Source organism: Theropithecus gelada, chromosome 3 (assembly GCF_003255815.1).
Source record: "Theropithecus gelada isolate Dixy chromosome 3, Tgel_1.0, whole genome shotgun sequence".
Lineage (NCBI taxonomy): Eukaryota > Metazoa > Chordata > Mammalia > Primates > Cercopithecidae > Theropithecus > Theropithecus gelada.
In genome coordinates this window covers 30383774-30401877 of record NC_037670.1, presented here as the reverse complement: position 1 = coordinate 30401877, position 18104 = coordinate 30383774, and the positions used below count along the sequence as shown (strand labels likewise).

At 45.2% G+C, this 18104-nt stretch overlaps 1 protein-coding gene and 1 non-coding gene across 2 annotated transcripts in view; both read right to left on the bottom strand.

The window, feature by feature from the left end:
* URB1 (URB1 ribosome biogenesis 1 homolog (S. cerevisiae)) overlaps positions 1-18104 on the bottom strand; it is a 78200-nt gene that overhangs the window by 47408 nt on the left and 12688 nt on the right. The window contains exons 5-13 of the mRNA XM_025380858.1: positions 16897-16993; positions 13855-13940; positions 12124-12249; positions 10960-11084; positions 6874-7069; positions 5130-5267; positions 2228-2401; positions 942-1071; positions 68-184 (exon numbers count right to left, since the gene is read on the bottom strand). Of these exons, the coding sequence (XP_025236643.1) occupies positions 68-184; positions 942-1071; positions 2228-2401; positions 5130-5267; positions 6874-7069; positions 10960-11084; positions 12124-12249; positions 13855-13940; positions 16897-16993 (1189 nt within the window). The remainder of the gene's footprint in view (positions 1-67; positions 185-941; positions 1072-2227; positions 2402-5129; positions 5268-6873; positions 7070-10959; positions 11085-12123; positions 12250-13854; positions 13941-16896; positions 16994-18104) is intronic.
* Positions 15644-15779, bottom strand: LOC112621945. Its single transcript, XR_003118866.1, has one exon. It is a non-coding gene; the product is annotated as a small nucleolar RNA SNORA42/SNORA80 family (small nucleolar RNA).

The window sequence follows — 18104 nt, the reverse complement described above, 5'->3', positions numbered from 1 at the left end:
ACTGGCACTTCCTCCACCTGCACTGGCAGGAACAGTGGCGGCTTGTCTGCAAGCCCTTGAAACCCACCTTTCAGGAGTTTGCTGAAGTCAAAGTTGTACTGCGTGACCACGTGGGGGACCACCTTCTGATAGAGGCATATGACCTGGAGCAGAACAGCTTTCAAAAGAATGGTTTCCGCATCATCTGCGCACGCGCACACACACACACACACACACACACACACACACACACACACACAAAGAAAAAGAAAAAAAGAAACAGTTTGAATTAGGAAACATATTGGTTCTTTGTCCTTGAGCAGCTGAACCAGGTGTGGCACCACATTGCAGCCAACTGCATGCTGTACACTGAGGCTGCAGACAGATTGCTCAGTACCTGGGTCTAAGGAGTCAACGTGGTAAAAATGTTAAAACTGTTCAGGGGATCTGGGTTAAAACCTCATTTCACTGCTGTGACCTTGGACAGGTTCTGGTCACTCTGTCTCCCTGTGCTTTCATGTCTTCATCTGAGCAACAGGGACACACAGCAGAGCCTACCCCTGCAGGGCTGCCGTCAGGATGAAATACGACACAGACATAAGACAAAGGTCAATGCCTGACCAATGACAAGGCTCTGAGTTCTATCTGCAGAGCGAGAGACAGCACCCCGGTATTGCCGTCCCTGGAGAGGCCAGGGCACATGGCACCCAACACTCAAGTCTTCAGAGACACACAGTACTTGTATAAAGATGGGCACATGTCTAACAGATACTAAAATTCAATCTATGATTCCTTTCCAGTTCTTCTCCCTAAGCAAAACAAGATAGAGACACATTCACAGCCAGAGGTGCCTTGAAACAAGCACTGCTCCAGGACTCTCTGGATAGGAGCTATCCTAGGCTGCCAGTGTCAGCTCCGTCCCATGCAAAAGGCAGAGCGCCCCCTCACCCCTGAGCCCTTACCGCACTGGCGAGCCTCGCAGGCAGCTGGGGGCCCATCGCTCCCTTTCTTCCCTTTCTTGTCATCTGGTTTGGTCTCTTGCTTTTTAAGTGACTGCCAGACCCACACGATAGTGTTCAGGTCTGGCAAAATCTAAAAGGGAAAAAGAGGTAAAATATTAGTTGTATTCAACCACGAAGGGAGACAAATGAACTGAACATACCAACAAGATGCAAAAATCAGGGAATGGGGTGTGAGTCTACAGGACTGTGTGTAAGAAGGAGACGGATGAGTGGTGAGAAAACAGGCCCATATCCACCGTAAGCTCTGCTCTGCAGTATAATTTTTTTTTTCTTTCTTTCTTTCTTTTTGTTTTTTTGAGATGGAGTCTTACTCTGTCACCCTGGCTGGAGTTCAGTGGGGTGACCTCAGCTCACTGCAACCTCCACCTCCCAGGTTCAAGTGATTCCCGTGCCTCGGCCACCTGAGTAGCTGGAACTACAGGCACCTGCCATCACGTTCAGCTAATTTTTTGTATTTTTAGTAGAAGCAGGGTTTCACCATGTTGGCCAGGCTGGTCCTTGAACTCCTGACCTCAGGTGATCCACCCATCTCGGCCTCCCAAAGTGCTGCGATTACAGGTGTGAGCCACCGCACCCCACTACGTTCTGCAGTATAATTTCTAGAACTGCACACAGCAAGGATTTGGTGAACAGGCAAGTGCTGATCATTAAAACAAACCCCTTAAGCCTCATTCACCTGAGCAAAAGACACGGGGAACAAAGAAAGACTTTCTCAGGAGCAGCTCAGGGAAAGCTGCCCTGTGCGACTGGGACTCTCAGAGCAGCCAGCCAATTTACAGAAGCTTGGCCTTCAGCCACAGGAAGCAAGCGGGGCTTCCTGAGCCACTGCATCCCTTCTCGCTGGGCCACAGTGTGGTGTGTGTGTGCCTGCAGCCACGGGTGAGGGGTAAGGACACAACCTACCCCTCAACAACATCACACGGCTCCTGATTGAACGTGAGGTCCCCACCAGAGCCAGAACTCCTGCGAGAGAACACGTGTATCGTCTAAATTCTTACTCTGCACAAGGACTGCTGGATCATGCTCTGTGACATCACTGCCTATAATCACAAGTGGCAGGTCTTCTCAGCTGACCCTCAGCACCCATGCTACCACACTGCCCGCTGGCCCATCCAACCCTGCGGTTCCAAGGACACATCACTTGGCTTCCGCCCTTGAGCTCCCAGAATGGCCTTTTCCACCTGGTGAGGTCTGGAAGGAAAGCCCAAACCCGGATCGGAGCCTACCTTGCTCAGGGCTTCTCTGAAGAGCTGCACGAATTCTTCCATCATCACAGCTGTGTATACGCCTGATTCCTGCCACACCTCTTTATTCAGGCAGTGGTCAACAGTTTTTAATGCCCTCTTCAAAATGACAGAAATAAGGGATAAGGCCGTGTGCCTCACTGAGGTGCTGTCCAACTGGGAAGAAAAAGAGTTAAATGCACAAATGTCTCTAGGATACACTGGTGGACACAGATTTGCTAAGTGTGGGCTTGGCTGGCATTTGCCCCTCCTCAGGTCACTCACAGGGGAAGCTGCATGAAACAGCTGGTCTCTACACTGTGAGAAAAGGCCACCTGGGTACCTCACCCTCCTGATATCCTCTGGGTCTGACCTCAGCAATCGCCAGGAAACGACCACTAATGGCAGCATCCAGCAGTAGTTTCATTTTTATCATCTGCTCTTTGGTAAGCCTTGAGACAACTACTCAGCTACTGTGAATGTTCTCCATTAACAACAGATCTCATCAGAAGCCACTCTGCCACTGTTTTCTTTTTTTTTGAGTCAGGGTCTCACTCTGTCACCCAGGCTGGAGTGCAATGGTGTGATCGTAGCTCACTGCAGCCTCAAGCTCCTGGACTCAGGCAATCCTCCCGCCTCATCCTCCCAGGCCCCGGCCCAGACAACTCAAGCAGAATCTGCATTTCACATGATCCCCAGGAGAGCCCTCCAACACTGAGATCTGAGAAGCCCCGGCTGGGACACTGCAGACTGGCGGTGAGGTAGAAACAAAGAGCTTTTCTGGTTTACTTTTAGCTCAGTAACCGCGACACCCCAGAGCCCCAGCATTCCAGTCAGCTGCGGCTTCACTCTGTGTACACTGCACACTAAATCAGGACTACAGGAACTATCCTAAGCCAAGAATGGCCGGCCTCACAATCGCTTCAAAGGCAGGCCCCACACAAGCATGCACACCACACCCAAGGCGCTGGGAGCACAAAGCTCAACCAACAACCTGGGCCCTGCTTCCAAACGCTTTCTTACTTCCTGTTTCTAAAAAAGGCTAAAGCTTCTCTTCCTGATTCTAAAATGTATGCTTTAAAAGTTTAGACAAAACCATAAGAAATAAAAAAAAAAACCAAACAAACATCATCTAACTCCAGCCCCTGGAGGCACTCGCATCACCGGGTCTCACATAAAAACAGTCTTGGCTCTCGGAAAGGGCACCTGTGGAGGGAAGGCAAGGCTGGGCTCAGTGGCCCTGGTCCTGGCCCTGCAGGGCATGGCAACAGCCAACAGGGGGAGAGGAGGCTGTGTCCTCTGAGACTCCTTCCTTGGAGCCACTCCGTGCAGGAGCTAGAACACCCCTCTAGGGGCACAAGCCTTTGTCCTGAAACAACACTGAGAGGAGGAGGAGACAGGCTTTGCTCTCCCAGTCTACCAGGAGCAAGCTTGGAGGGGAGAGCAAACACAGCCCACAGAGGAGGCGCATCTGGCTGGGTGTGGTGGCTCAGACCTCTAATCCCAACGCTTTGGGAGGTCGAGGTGGGAAAATTGCGTAAGGCCAGGAGTTTGAAACCAGCCTGCGCAACATAGTGAAACCCTGTCTATACACAAAATAAAAATAAGAAAATCAGCGGGGTGTGGTGGTGTGCACCCGTAGTCCCGGCTACTCAGGGGGCTGAGGTGGGAGGAACACTTGAGTCCAAGAGTTTGAGGCTGCAATGAGCTATGATCATACCACTGTACTCCAGCCTAGGCAACAAAATGAGACCCTGTCTCAAAAAAGAGAAAAAAAATTAATAAAAAAAATAAAGGAGGTTCATCAAACTAATCCTTTCAATCTGGTTTTCCCGCAAGCCCTTTGAGAAATGCAAATGTCTCCCACGTTAATTAAAACAGTTGGGCAAGCTAGCTGGGTACCAATTTTGCATACGATGATTTGACAAACACAACACAAGACCTTTCTGCCTACTCCCACACAGGCCTCCTCTCTACTCCTCACCCCATCACCCACGCTCAGCACAAACCCTGGAGGGGTATCAAAAAACGGTGAATCTCACCACATGGTCTCAGGAGTCCACCCCACTTTACAGTGACTGTGCTCATTCCTACAGGGCCAACCCACGCCTGTGCAACCCACCACAGCCAACCTGTTCCTCCTGAAGCCACACAACTCAGCCTGCCTAGAAGGACAAAGACACCCCTCCAAATACCTGGCCTCCCCCAGGTACCTCACGCAACTTGGGGTTAGGAGGGGCTGGCAGGGCCCAGGACCCAGGTGTGCCAACAACCCACAGCCATCCACCCAGGCCCATGATGCTGGGGTGAAAGACATGTGAACCCCTCAGAATGCGGTTTCTGAAGGGGCATGGGCCTTTATAACAAATAATCATGTAAAATTTAAGTATCAATTTCTTCCATGAACATGTCCTCCAAAAATGCCTGAAAATAGCTGGCCTTCAAAGTATATGTTCACCAGGCACCTTAACACCATTCACCTAAACCATAAAAGAAAGAATGTGCTGGGCAAATTTCATTCCTACCATGTCTGGAAATTCTAAACTAATGAGATTTTAATGATGAATTTTCCTTCTTCTGATTTAGACATTCTTTCACCCTCAGGCAGGACTAGAAAGGCTTGGAGGGATGCAGGGGTCCCCGCTGTGTGATGGAGCAGGGCCAAGGACATGAAGTCCAGTGTCCCTAGAAGCAAAGTCTCTTTGCTCCAAGGTCCTTACCCACGTGCGTGGACCTGTCACTCATGGGTTATCTCAAACTACAGCCTCTGTCCTGGAAGCCTCAGAGGCTCCCTAACAAAACACAATCAAACCACATCCAGGCAGGTTCTCAGAATAATCACATCATGTAGCCAGCGAGTTTAGCTGGAGGCAGTTCCAGAAGTGGGGCAACCGCATGGCCTTACGTTTAATGCTTGGGTGAACATGCTCTTATTGCACACCAGGGGCACAGTGGTCACCATCACCATTGCCAGGAGCCGAGGCAAGGGTATAAACTCTCTGGTCTGAAATGCCCGGGAAATCTCCGGCTGAGCCTCATAGATCTAGGAAAAGCAAAAAAGAGATTTAGTTGGTGCTGGAAGTAAGTTTCAAACCTGAGACTAGTTATAGGCACCCGAAGGTGAAGCCATTCAATCAAATAATTATAGCGGTAAAGGTTCGAGACTCCCCACAAGGCAGAGTGAAAGATTAACCCCCCCAAATCTACTTGTCAAAGACAAATGAGGTCAGGAGACTGGCTGTTAACAGACAAAGGACCTTCAGAGCAGAACTTGACCTGTGGTCTGCAGAGTCTCTTAAAACCTCTGATGGCAAATCAATCATTGCTAGAACTATGAATGGTACTACTTATCAGTTCCGGCTGCACTTGACAGGCACCTGACAAATGATGTCAGGAAGGGATATTAGGAAGCCATTTTCTCAAAGCTTCCTGACAACCCTTTGGGATAGGGACACTTTACATTAAAACAAAAATATATTCACAGGTGACAAAATTGGAGCTCAGCGAGGTTAGATAGCTAGTTAGCAGCCAAGTAAGGACTCAATACTGGGCCTGCAAAGACCACACACTCACCCCTCCCCTGTATCAGATGCAGCTCCCAGTAGGGTGCTGGCCCCGGGACTATCTGTACCAAAATGAGGGGTGGAGTACATCCTCCTTATCCCAAGGTAAATGTGGAGACTGTGCACATAGGCACTCAAGCAGAATAAAAGCTGGTTTTACCGAAAATGCCAGGCCCAGGCAGAGGCACAAGAAACAATCCCAGGTATTTTACCACTAGGCAAACCATGAATCAGTGACAGAGAGTTCAAACAAGGCAGGCATTACTGCCAAAGAACTAACAGTAGGTACCTCCATTTGTAAATGGGCAGATGCTGACACCATGATCAAGAGGAAGGTAACGCACATCCACTTAAACCATCAGACCAACGTTCCACAGCTTATTTCAAGTTTTTCTAACTGAAGCAGCAACCTTTAAAGACTATCTGACAAATGAGACATTTCATTTTATTTTGCTTTTTATGAGCCGAGATGGAGAAAAGATAATCAGGCATCTCATCAATCCCAGTCTAACTGTGCTGGGATTTCACTCTAAGCAAAATCTTGATGAACAAGATAAATTGGCTCAAAAGATTCTAAAGGAATAAACTTCAAATTCAGCTCAGTGAAAGGCAAAATGCTATAGAAGATAAGGACACCAAATTTACATGATCTAAAATATCCCTTTTTATCCCTGAAAGGTCTTCATATTGTACAGTTTACCAGATCAGAATGTCTGCCAGTCCCCCAACTCCCTACGCCCCCCATCTAGCTGACTGACTTTTTTTTCCTGAGATGGAGTCTCGCTCTGTCACCCAGGCTGAGTAGAGTGGCGCGATCTTGGCTCACTGCAACCTCCGCCTCCCAGGTTCAAGCAATTCTCCTGCCTCAGGCTCCCAAGTACCTGGGATTACAGGCGCACACCACCACACTCGGTTGATTTTTGTATTTTTAGTAAGAGGCAGGTTTCGTCATGTTGGCCAGGCTGGTCTTAAACTCCTGACCTCAGGTAATTCGCCTGCCTCAGCCTCCCAAAGTGCTGGGATTATAGGCATGAGCCACCATGCCCAGCCTAGCTAACAGACTTTTAAATATCATGTTTTTTTTACCTTGTTTAGTAGTTTGATATTATTTAACCAAGTAGACTTTGCTCGTGGGATAAAGGAAAACGTCACTTCCTTGAAGTATTTGCTCAGTAAGTCCGGGCACACTTTGAGGATGTTCACCACAAGGTCAGCCACCAGCTCATCATCAGCTGCAGTTTTCAAACCCAGCAAGAAGTGCAAAAGTGTCAGGTTTCCACCTCTGTTAGAGAAAGAGACATGGGGAGAGGTCAAAGCACCCTGAGAGCTCACAGTGATGCAGCTCTGCAGAACTGCCCTCAGTGGACACAGCAATAACAGCCTGGGGCACTTCCCCCAAGACATAAAGTGGGAGTTCTGTGGCCTGGGGCTTCCCGCTCTCCACAGAGGGCTTCCCGCTCTCCACAGAGGGCTTCCCTCCCATCCTCTACTTCTGAGTGGCTGAAAAAGTCTAAGTCTCTGATTGTCCTGCTCCCTTTCTTCTTTCCTACTTTCCTCCCTTGAGTTCAATTTGCTTTCTAAAGAAAAGGAAGAACACCGTTCTCTCTCACTCTACCTCAGCCACCTACCAGTCTACCTAGAAGTCAAGGCTACTGAAAAGAAAGGGCAAAACCAGCATGGAGGAATCCAAGCCCCAAACTTCATTTTGAGATTTTACTGACATCCCTCCTCCAGCCACACATGAAAAAGCACTACGCAGGGCTGGCTGCGGTGACTCACGACTGTAATCCCAGCACTTTGGGAGGCCAAGGCGGGAGGATCAACTGAGGTCAGGAGTTCAAGACCAGCTTGGCCAACATAGTGAAACCCTGTCTCTACTAAAAACACACAAAAAATTAGCCAGGTGTGGTGGTGCCCATCTGTAGTCCTAGCTACTCAAGAGGCTGAGGCAGGATAATCGCTTGAACCTGAGAGGTGGAGGCTGCAATGAGCTGAGATTGCACCACTGCACTCCAGCCTGGGCAACAGAGTGAGACTCCATCTGAAAAAAAAAAGCACTATGTAAATACATATGTGAGTGTAAATGTAAAAAAATGCAGGTAAGACATTTTTCTCTTGAAAGGGGGACTTCTTTTACTTTTTAAAATGTTTTATTATTTCTTTATTTAGAGATAGGGTCTTGCTCTGTCATCCAGAATGCAGTGGTGTGACCAGGGCTCACTGCAGCCTCGAACTCCTGGATTCAAGCGATCCTCCTGCCTCAGCCTCCTGAGTAGCTGGGACTAGAGGTGCGCACCACCACACCTGGCAATAAAGTTTTTTTGTATGAACTGCTCATGAGTTGCTGCATGGTCCAGAGTGCCATCAAATTATTTCTTGACAAGAAATCTGACAAGACAGCACAAGGTCCTTGCACGGGCCTTCTGCCTTCCCTGTTTCTAGCTTATTTCAAATTCCTTCATCTTCATTTAGCAGCTGAAAGAAGCTAGGATGGGGAAAAAGTCTACTGTAGAAAAATATTGAAAAGTTGTCTCAAAGTGGACAATCTTCAAAGGTATGAGAAGATAATAAAAGCAGCAGATAAGCCCAGGAGTTCGAGGCTGCAGTGACCTATGACTGCGCCACTGCCTTCCATCCTGAGCAACAGAGCGAGACTCCATCTCAAAAAAAAAAAAAAAAAAAAGTAAGACACAGGAAAGACCACAGAGACTCAAACTTGCATAAAGGGAGTAAAACCCCAGGATCCACACAGTGAAAGCCCCAGGAAACAAGGCTTCACGTGCCTCAAAGTCTTTTTAGAAAGTACGCCCTTTCCTATCTGCTTGACCCTGGGAAGTCAAAACACCCAGAAAACCGTCAGACTCGGTCTTGTGCACGACACAGTGATGGTTTCTAGGGTCCCCAGTGTCTCATATCCCCCTTATAAATTCAGTAAAACTACAATGCTATAGGACAGCTTTACATATAGTTTAAAAAAGTTTCTTAAAAATCAAATTAGAAAGTATAATTTTGATCAGAAAAACTATCCTTTAAAAAAAGGATATGAAAATATCCTTTCTTAATATGAAAATGTCATGAACAAATATAGTTTGTGCTGTCAAATGAAAAGGATATTAAACCTACAAAGAGTGCTAAAAATACTACACATACTTTAATCAACAACGTAATAAAATGGAGAGCACTAATATTTATGTAGTGCATGATACATGCCAGACACTGCTCTAGGCATCACCACCACCTCTCTACGACAGGCACTACTTTTATTCCCACTTTATAGATGAGATAATGGAGGCAGAGAGGATGCCTAACCCAGTGAGGGTCTCAGAGCTAAGTTACGATTGAAGCCCAGCTGTCTGCTGTTAACCTACACCAGGGACTGGCAAAGTAGGGCTCAGTACCTATCACTGTAATTTTATTGGGACACAGGTAAACCTACTTATTTACATCTATGGATGCTTTGGTGGCACGATGGAGTGGTCACAACAGACTGTAGGCTGCCAAGCCTAAAATACAATCTGGCCCTTTGTAGAAAAAGTGTGCCAATCCTTGCTCTATGCTGTAACACCAGTTTTCAGTGAACACCTACTAAGTGCCAGGCACTGTCCTAGGGACTGGAGGCCCATAACAGACCGGCGCCTGTTCTCACCACTTCTCACCAATCTGGTAACGAACAAGCAAATAAATAAATCAGCAAACAAATAAACGAACAGTCAGAAGCCTAAGCCAGGCAAAAAGCACCGTGACAGTGGAGGGACGATTTCAGAAAGGGCTGCTGGGGAGGGCCTCCCTGAAGCGGTGAGGTCTGCAAAGGAACCTGAATGAAATGAGGGAGTGGGCCACATGTCTACTGGGGAACAGGGAACGATGCAATTCAGTGTTCTCCAAGCTTTCTGTTACCATTCACAAACAAATCTCCTTGCTTTCCCTTATGCACAAACACTTGTCTTTTGCCCATGGCTTCAAAATTCACATACATCACAGCTTGCTGCAAACAGACGCATACCCACAAGTTGATTCAATACGCCCATCAAATGATCATCTATTTCAGGGGCCTAGTTATGGAGGAAAAATGCTTTAAAAAGGGAGAACAATGCATGCGTTTTAAGCATGGTGTACTATTCTATTCAACTATAAAAGTCTGCTGTTGTGTTTTGGCAGGAAAATGAGCTCATTCTTACTGATGAAAGAAGAAAGAAATGATGTGACAAGTTAAATCACAGTAACCTCAGAATCAAAACATGTACAAAGTCATAAGCAGACAGAAAAATTCCCACCACGTGATTCCATTCTGAAGGAATCGCCTGATTTCCTGACTGGCTGAAACTAGAAGTAAATCAAACTGCCTAAATCCTTGTGATATAATGCTATGATAGAATAACAAGGAGTAAAAAATAAATCATTTACAATGACCAGAAAACATGTCCAATATTTTTATTGTCAAATGGGGAAAAAGCAGATAGGATGAACAGTAGTAAGCTGTTTTTGTTATTAAAAAAAAATTACATGGACCTGTATTATACAACTACAAAAAGAAAGTCTCAAAGAATATAACCAAAACCAGTAGATTTGAACTTTATGTTTCCTTACTGATGAAATGTTATCACAATTGTGAAATATGAAACAAAATATAAAAAATAAAAGCAATTTGGAAATCGTGACTCACGGGCAGCCTGTTGAGGACAGGGAGGACTGTTTAGTACCAGTTTGGAGCTAGACTTCCTGGATTCCAATGCAAGCTCTGCCATTTAACCAGGATAAGGGTCTGGACCTCTCTAGAACTACTTTCTTCCTCTGCAAACTTGGCACAACAATGGCACTTGCGTCAGGACTGCTGTGAGGCCCATGTCAGGGCCAACCCTCTCTGTGAAGGCAGACGCCTTTCCTGAGCTCCAGCTGATGACCACTATCTTTAGGTAAACATCTGCAGCACCTCCCTGGGTGAAATATCCCATGACCTAACTAAGTGCTAATAGACAGCTACCCTCAGAACTGCCCCCGAGGACATGCAACGAGTAGAAGTTCTCTGAGACTACAACTGTTCAACCCTGAAATGAGTTAGATAATGTCCACAGTTCTAGTTCTAACCTACTACAGTTCCACTGGACACTCATGTATGTGGTGACTTCTAAGGAACACACACACCCTGGGGTCCACAAGAGTGTTATACTTTACCTGCCAAAGGTACCCAAAGATGCATCATAAAAATTAATTCCATGCTTGAGTGAACAGCAAAGATCCATCAGGAAGTTATGAACGAGCTCCCGTACCATGGTTTTCCCTGCTTCTTCAGCAGAAACCTATGAAGATTTTTAAATATTCAATGCAAATCCCAAGCTCATACATCTGAGTAAGAGCTAGAGTAAAAACAAGGACAATATCAACTGCCTGATGACAATTTAGAAAACATTTTAAACATCTGGTATCATTCCAAACAATAAATGAAAACAACAACCAAAGATACACCAATCAAGATAAAAGAATACTCTGAAGAGGGACAAGCTTGAACCTGTATTTTTAAAAGCTTTAAAGTGATCTAATTTCTCTTGTTCATTTGAATAAAATTCCACATTTGGGAGTGTTTTTAGGCAGCCTCCGAGGCTTGCTGCTCTAGAGCATACAAAAACATGTTCAAAACAAGACGACCTGGGCAAGTCTCCAAGATAAAAGGAGGTGAAGTAGTAGACTCCTGAGAGGTGAGTTATTATAACGTTAACAGGAAGTCCGCGCCTTTACTACTCTGGCCAAGTCCATGTTCAGTAACACCCTGAGGGAAATTAAAATATATACTGGCATTGGGTCAGTGTGAGAGCAGCTGTTTCAATTTAGCACACGCGTTAACTAGCACAAAATAAAATACATATGTCAGTAGATGAGGCTCCTAGACATTCAGGATCCTGAAGTTAAAAACAAACAAACAAAAAACACGCAACAAGGCTTGAAACTCCAACAACTGGACATGAAAGAATGGAAGGACAGGAAGGCAGAGGTAAAGCAAGAGGAGGAAAAGAGGGCCGGGATGACCCTGCAGGTCTAACAGGCAAGTGCTGCAGGGAAAACTAAGATATGGCTCAGCTCAAGGAAATCATGATTTTCTAAAAGAAAAAAAAAAAAATATATATATATATATATATATATATAAAAGCATGATTAAGAAATTAGGGGAAAAAATCCTATTGCAATTAGCAGAGGGTTAATACAACCATATAACCACAGTCAAAAGAAACCGATCAAATGAGGGGACTTCAAGTCTGGTGCAGCGTTGAGAATTCTCCCTCTCCCGACCCTGAGGATCAAATTCCAACAACGAGGTCAATGAAAACTAAAAAGGGTCTGCACCTTGACATCTTCCGGGTTCACGTCGGTAATCCCATTCCAGTTGTACAGCGATGCTATGTGGTTCAATAACTGCCCCGTAAAAAAACGCACCTTCTGGGTTTTTGTGATATTTTTATTGTGAACTACCTGAAAATAATAATAAAAACAAACGAAGTTCATGGAATTCAATTATTTTTTAAATGGTGCTCACTGTTTTCTGATCATTATAAAAATAACGCATGCTAGTGGCAGAAAATTTGGTTTAAAAAAAGTAAAAACATAAAAGGGAAGTTCACCAATATTCCCAACCATCCTAGGACACCTAGTTACTATTTTGATACATTTCATTTCAGTCACCACCCACACCCACACAATATATATGTGTATGTATTAGTTATTTTTTGCCTGAGATTTTATTTATATGTGATTACTTACGAAACATAATCCTTTTCCACATCATTAAAAATCCCTGTAGAACATTCTGGGGGGCTAAACACCATTCTATCCTATGAGTGGACCACCACTTATCTAACCATTCCCCTGGTGTTTACAATTAGTTGTTTCTAAATTCTGGCTATTCTCCATAAAGCCGTGATTAGCATCCTTGAACAAAGTTTTCACTGCATCTGACTTTGGACTTGACTCTGGTTCCTGCAAGTGGAATTGTGGAACAAATTCTCAGCTCCACCCAAACCTACCCCCGGAATCCCTAGGGGTGTGGCGCAGGTATATATATTTCAAATACATTCCCCTAGTGGTTCTGATGCAACTCCCCCCGTTCAGAACCACCATACGTCAGGGTCCATGAACATATTTAAGACCTCTGACACATCCTGTCAGAACTGTTATCTTCCATAGGGGATACAACACTCCTTCTCAAGAAAGTATCTGATTCAAAGCATCCTGGCTAGCATTGAACACCATTGTTTTTAAAAGGCAATGCTATTTTAGTAGGCAAAAAAGTCTGTATGTCATTATTTGCATTACTTTAAATTAGGGTTTCTCAACCTCAGCTCCACTGACACTTGGGGCCAGGTAATTGTTTTGGGGGCCATCCTGGGCATTGCAGGATGTTTGGCAGCATCCCTGCTGTCTCCTCACTAGGCACCTGTTGTACCTCCCCAGTTGTGACAACCCAAAATGTCTTCAGAGATTGCCAAATGTCCCGTAGAAGTAAAATTGCCCCCAGTTGAGAATCGCTCTTTAAAATACTTTGGAAATAAAGTCCTTTCATGCTTATTAGCCACTTTCATGTGGACTTTGGACAACATGTCATGTCGGGAGGGTCACAGAGTTTTTCTTACTGATGATTTAAGGTGTTTCTGTGTTAAAGGCAGTGATCCTTTTAGCAAGTTTTCAAATATGGATGAGATGCTTGCAAAAGGCAGAATATGGAACATGACACAAAACAACCTTTTGCTAGCTATGTGAATGAAGTATTTATAATTGACAGCCCATGATGATCACTGTGGGTTGCTGTGAAATGCTGACCATCAGCTTTTCTGCTGCTGTAATAAAACAGCAGCCACGTCTGGACATCACTGGCTGCTTCAGCTATTCCTTAACCTTCTAGTCTCGGGATATGCTCATCAACAAGAACAAGTTTCTGCTTAAGGAAGAAGTTCCCACTCAACCAATACAACAGTCTACGTAACGTAAGATGTTGTAGCTCTACAGTACTGTAAACACCGGAGAATATCTCCACGCTCGAGGGAAAACAGACAACAGAAACACTGATCACCAAGCACGTACCTTTGTTTTCAGTGTGGATAATAAAATATTGATGGTAGAGATCCTATCTTCCTTTATCCCTGAGCTAAAAATGCAAGGAATAAATTCTGAAAGTAAAAGTTTCAAAGCATTAAATTCAAAAATATTTTGAAAATGAGAATAGACGAGAGAATATTACTGTTTAAGTAGTACAGCAAACAATGCCTTTTACCTTTTCTTTTTTTTAAGTTTTTCTTTTTTTTTTTAACTACACAAGTTTCCAGTAGACATAACCACTTCCATGACATAAGAAATCAAGAAGCCAGGCACAGTGGCTCATGCCTGTAAACCCAGCACTATGGGAGGCCAAGGCGGGAGGATCCCTTGAGGCCAGGAGTTCAAGAACAGCCTGGGCAATATAGCAAGACCCTGTCTCTAAAAAAAAATTTTAAAATAATCTGGGTATGGTGGTGCGCACATGTACTCTTACTGTAGTCTTAGCTACCTAGGAGGCTGAGGTGGCAGAATCAGTAGTACCCAGGAGTTTGAGGTTGCAGTAAGCTATGATTGCACCACCACACTCCAACCTAGGCAACAGAGAAAGACAGTGTCTCCAAAAAAACAAAACAAAACAAAAAAAACAAAAAGGAGGAAAGAAAAGAAATCAAGAGCACCTAAAGGTGAACCAATGACAGAACTTTTTAAGAAGTTCAGTAGGTCTTTAGTTCCATTTTGCTTTTCTTTTCTCATATTAAAATTAACTAAATACTATTTGAAAGAGAATGTATGGTATAACAAACTAATAAAATTTCTCGCTTAGACTTGCTGAGATATGTTTAAAGAGAAGGTCATCATTTTTTAAGTTGGCAGTAGAATTCTGGTTGATTTAGTTTGTTGACTTTTTGCTTTCTCTTCCTACTTTTCAATCCCCAGGGAAATAGCCACCAGCGCTTGACACTATCATTATTAATGCAGTGGTGACAGTGGGCAGAAGCAGCAAAGCAATTACAATTTTCCTTGCTCCACACAGGCTTACTGGGCACACAGAATTTCTACAAAAGCAAATTCATTATCTGTGAAAAAGGAAAAATCAGAAAATACCAGACAAACCAAAAGAATAAGTCAAGGCCTCAGTACCGAGAAGTTAACACTGTTAACATTGTCTGAGTTAACTATTAACTTTCTGATGTATTCATGCTGTTCTATTTGAGTAAAATGAGATCGTACTTTACAGTTTTATAACTCAGTTTACACCTGATCATGTATCACTAAAAAACTTTGAAACCATTAAGTACAGCATTTTTTTTTCTTTTTGAGACAGGGCCTCCCTCTGTCCTCCAAGCTAGAGTGCAGTGGTGCAATCTTGACTTACTGCAGCCTTGACATTCCAGGCTCAAGCAATTCTCCCACCTCAGCCTCCCAAGTAGCTGAGACAATAGGTACACGCCAACACGCCCAGTTAACTTTTGTATTTTTTTCTTCTGGTAGAGACAGAATCTCACTATGTTGCCCAGGACGGTCTCAAGAATTCCTGGGTTCAAGCAATCCTCCCGCCTCCACCTCCCAAAATGCTGGGATTACAAGCGTGAGCCACCACGGCCAGCCTCTAGAGTATTTTTAATCGCTGCATTCCGTCTTATGACCAGTCCCCTATTTGCTCAGCCAATCTCTTACTGGTGGATAGTTAGAAGTCCCATTTCCAGCTAATATAAATATTATTCCCTAACAAAACTTCTACTCACATCTGTAATTATTTCACTGGGATAAATGACTAGACATGGAATTGCAGGATCAAGTATCTTAAAAGTTGTTTTATCTTTTTTTCTTTATCCATTGTGCAACCCACTTCAGTGCCAGCAGCCTATGGGCACAGAGGCCAGGCAATGGTTCGGGGCTACAGTTTGCTCTGGCATGGGGTACTATGAGAGGCCCAGGGGGACGGGCCCATCATAAATCGAAACCCATGCATAAGTATCTTAAAAGTTTTGATGCGTACAGCCAAACTCCCAGCAGAAACATTAAACTGTAGTATGTTCCAGTCCCCTTCAACAGTGAAAATGGTACCAACTGTCCTGGAATAAAAGGCCAGATGGCTGAAATGACCCAGGGGAGTCTTAAAGAAACTACTGGCCCTGGCATCAGCAAGACATCCTGAACCTAGTTCCTAGTAACAAGTAGGAAAAAAAAATCTGTCTGCTGCACTATGCAGAGACCACATCTCCACTCTCACGCTGCCCACCACAGCAGCAATGGAGGGCCCCACACAGACCAGGCTGACTACAGACAGGGTGACCACCACCCGCACTCTTCTCCTAAATGGCCCCGGCAGTCACGCTCCAGGGGCAGTTCAGATCTCCCACCCTGGGAGGGGGAAGAAGGACTGGAGACCCAAACGCCCTGAGTACAGTACCCTGCTACTCCTCCTCAATAGCTCCCAGAGCTCCGGCCAGTCCACAGGACTGCTCCTCACCTCCAGACAGGCCAGGATTCCAGGGAATCTTACTGAGCAACTGCCATGTGCTGAGCTAAGTGCTGCCATTGATCATCTTACTGAATCTCTTGATAAAACGCAAGGGGCCCTAGCAGATTGAATGATGCCAAGCCTCACTCTAGGGACACAGCCACCAGAAGGTGGTCAAGCTGGAATTCTCTGAAGCCTTGTTACTGCTATTCTCATAACATGGGGCTAAGCCACCAAAGAACTAACTTCATTTTTTAAAACTACAGCTCCCAAGGAAATCCAGGTAGCCAGGGCTATGAGTCTGAGTATGTTCCAGAGCCATGAAGCCTCCTTTGTTTGCCCGACCCTGCCTCTCTGAGGTCTGCATTTATCCTCTGTTACGGCCTCGCTCAGCACTCCAGACGGCATAACAGGAACACCTCTGTTCACTCTGACCCGTGATATCAAAATGGTACTGACCAAGGCTTTGCACCCGCTCACCCACCTCCCTGCCCCATACCCTTCAATCTGGTGTACAGAGCAACTGCAAAGGCTGCAGACCTTTTTCTAACTTGGACGAAACGGTTTGCAGCAGGGTTTTCAAAACAAATGGGCTTTCCTAAGGGACAAGGGGGTGCACCTACCTTTCACTTCCAACACCTGCACTATAGTGCTGTCATCACCCGCAATTAGAAAGGAGAGAGCAAACTGAATGTAGGCCTGCCGAACGTCGTACACTCCCTGGAGGACAAAGGAGACCTACATGTCACATGCATACTCCACACAGAGCCAAAGGAATCAGCAACACAGTGGCCAAGCACACCCCTCCCGTCTCAACATCACCAGCCCCCCGGCCTCGTCCCCAGTCACCAGGGGCTGCAAGTCTGAAACCAACGCTCATTCTTCACGGAAAGCAAACAATTTTTTCTATTCTCTTTCCCTGGTAATCTTCTCTACTTTTCCTTCTCTTTCAAGCCCTATTTTCAATACAAAAGTATGGGTAAAAAATAGCAGAGTTCCCTTCCCTGACTATAACACACATATTTTAGTTTCTTGGCCACTCTGGTGCAGAACAAGACTCTCAGCCTGCCTAGATCCATCTCCTCTCGCTTGCTAATGAAAATCATCTATGTTTTTGAAAATTCAGAGATGATGAAATGACTGGTACTGCTTTGGGTGAGACATCAATGTGGCGATGTCTGGTTTTTATTAGATACTATAAATAACTTATTAGCTCATACCACAAACCACAGCACAGATGCCGTCACGTTACCAACCCTGTTAGGCCTTCCCAGGGTTGCAGCCAGCACTGTCCCACAGGCATCAGCCACCACCTAGGGCAGTGGGCACGTTTGGGGAGGGCCCCAACACCGTGACAGCAGCCGATGCCTCTAGGGAAGTCGCTGGTCAACTTCCCCTCCCAGTATCACTAAGACAAATCTGTGTCACATCACTCCTCGTTTTGTATCTAAGGAACTCAAGGCATATCGTCATGTCAGTCTCCTATCAGCTGTTCCAGAACTAGCAGGAGTGCCTAGATCCTCCATTGCTTACGCCCAGCAGTATTCTCTACTTCACAGTTACTCCAAAGACACCTTCATTCACTGCCGAGAAATAAGTTAGTATCACAACAAATGATTGCCCCAAAATGCCTGGGAAAATTAAGGAGTAATCTCTGCCTTCCAGATAGTTCTGATCCACTTAGTAGTAGCAGGAGAGGTGGTGGCAGTAGCAGTGACGATGAGGAGGAGGAGGAGGAGAACAATGTTTACAGAGCACTTACTATGTGCCAGGCACTATACCAAATGCTGCACATCTGTGATCTCATTTACTCCTCATAACAGCCTGAGGG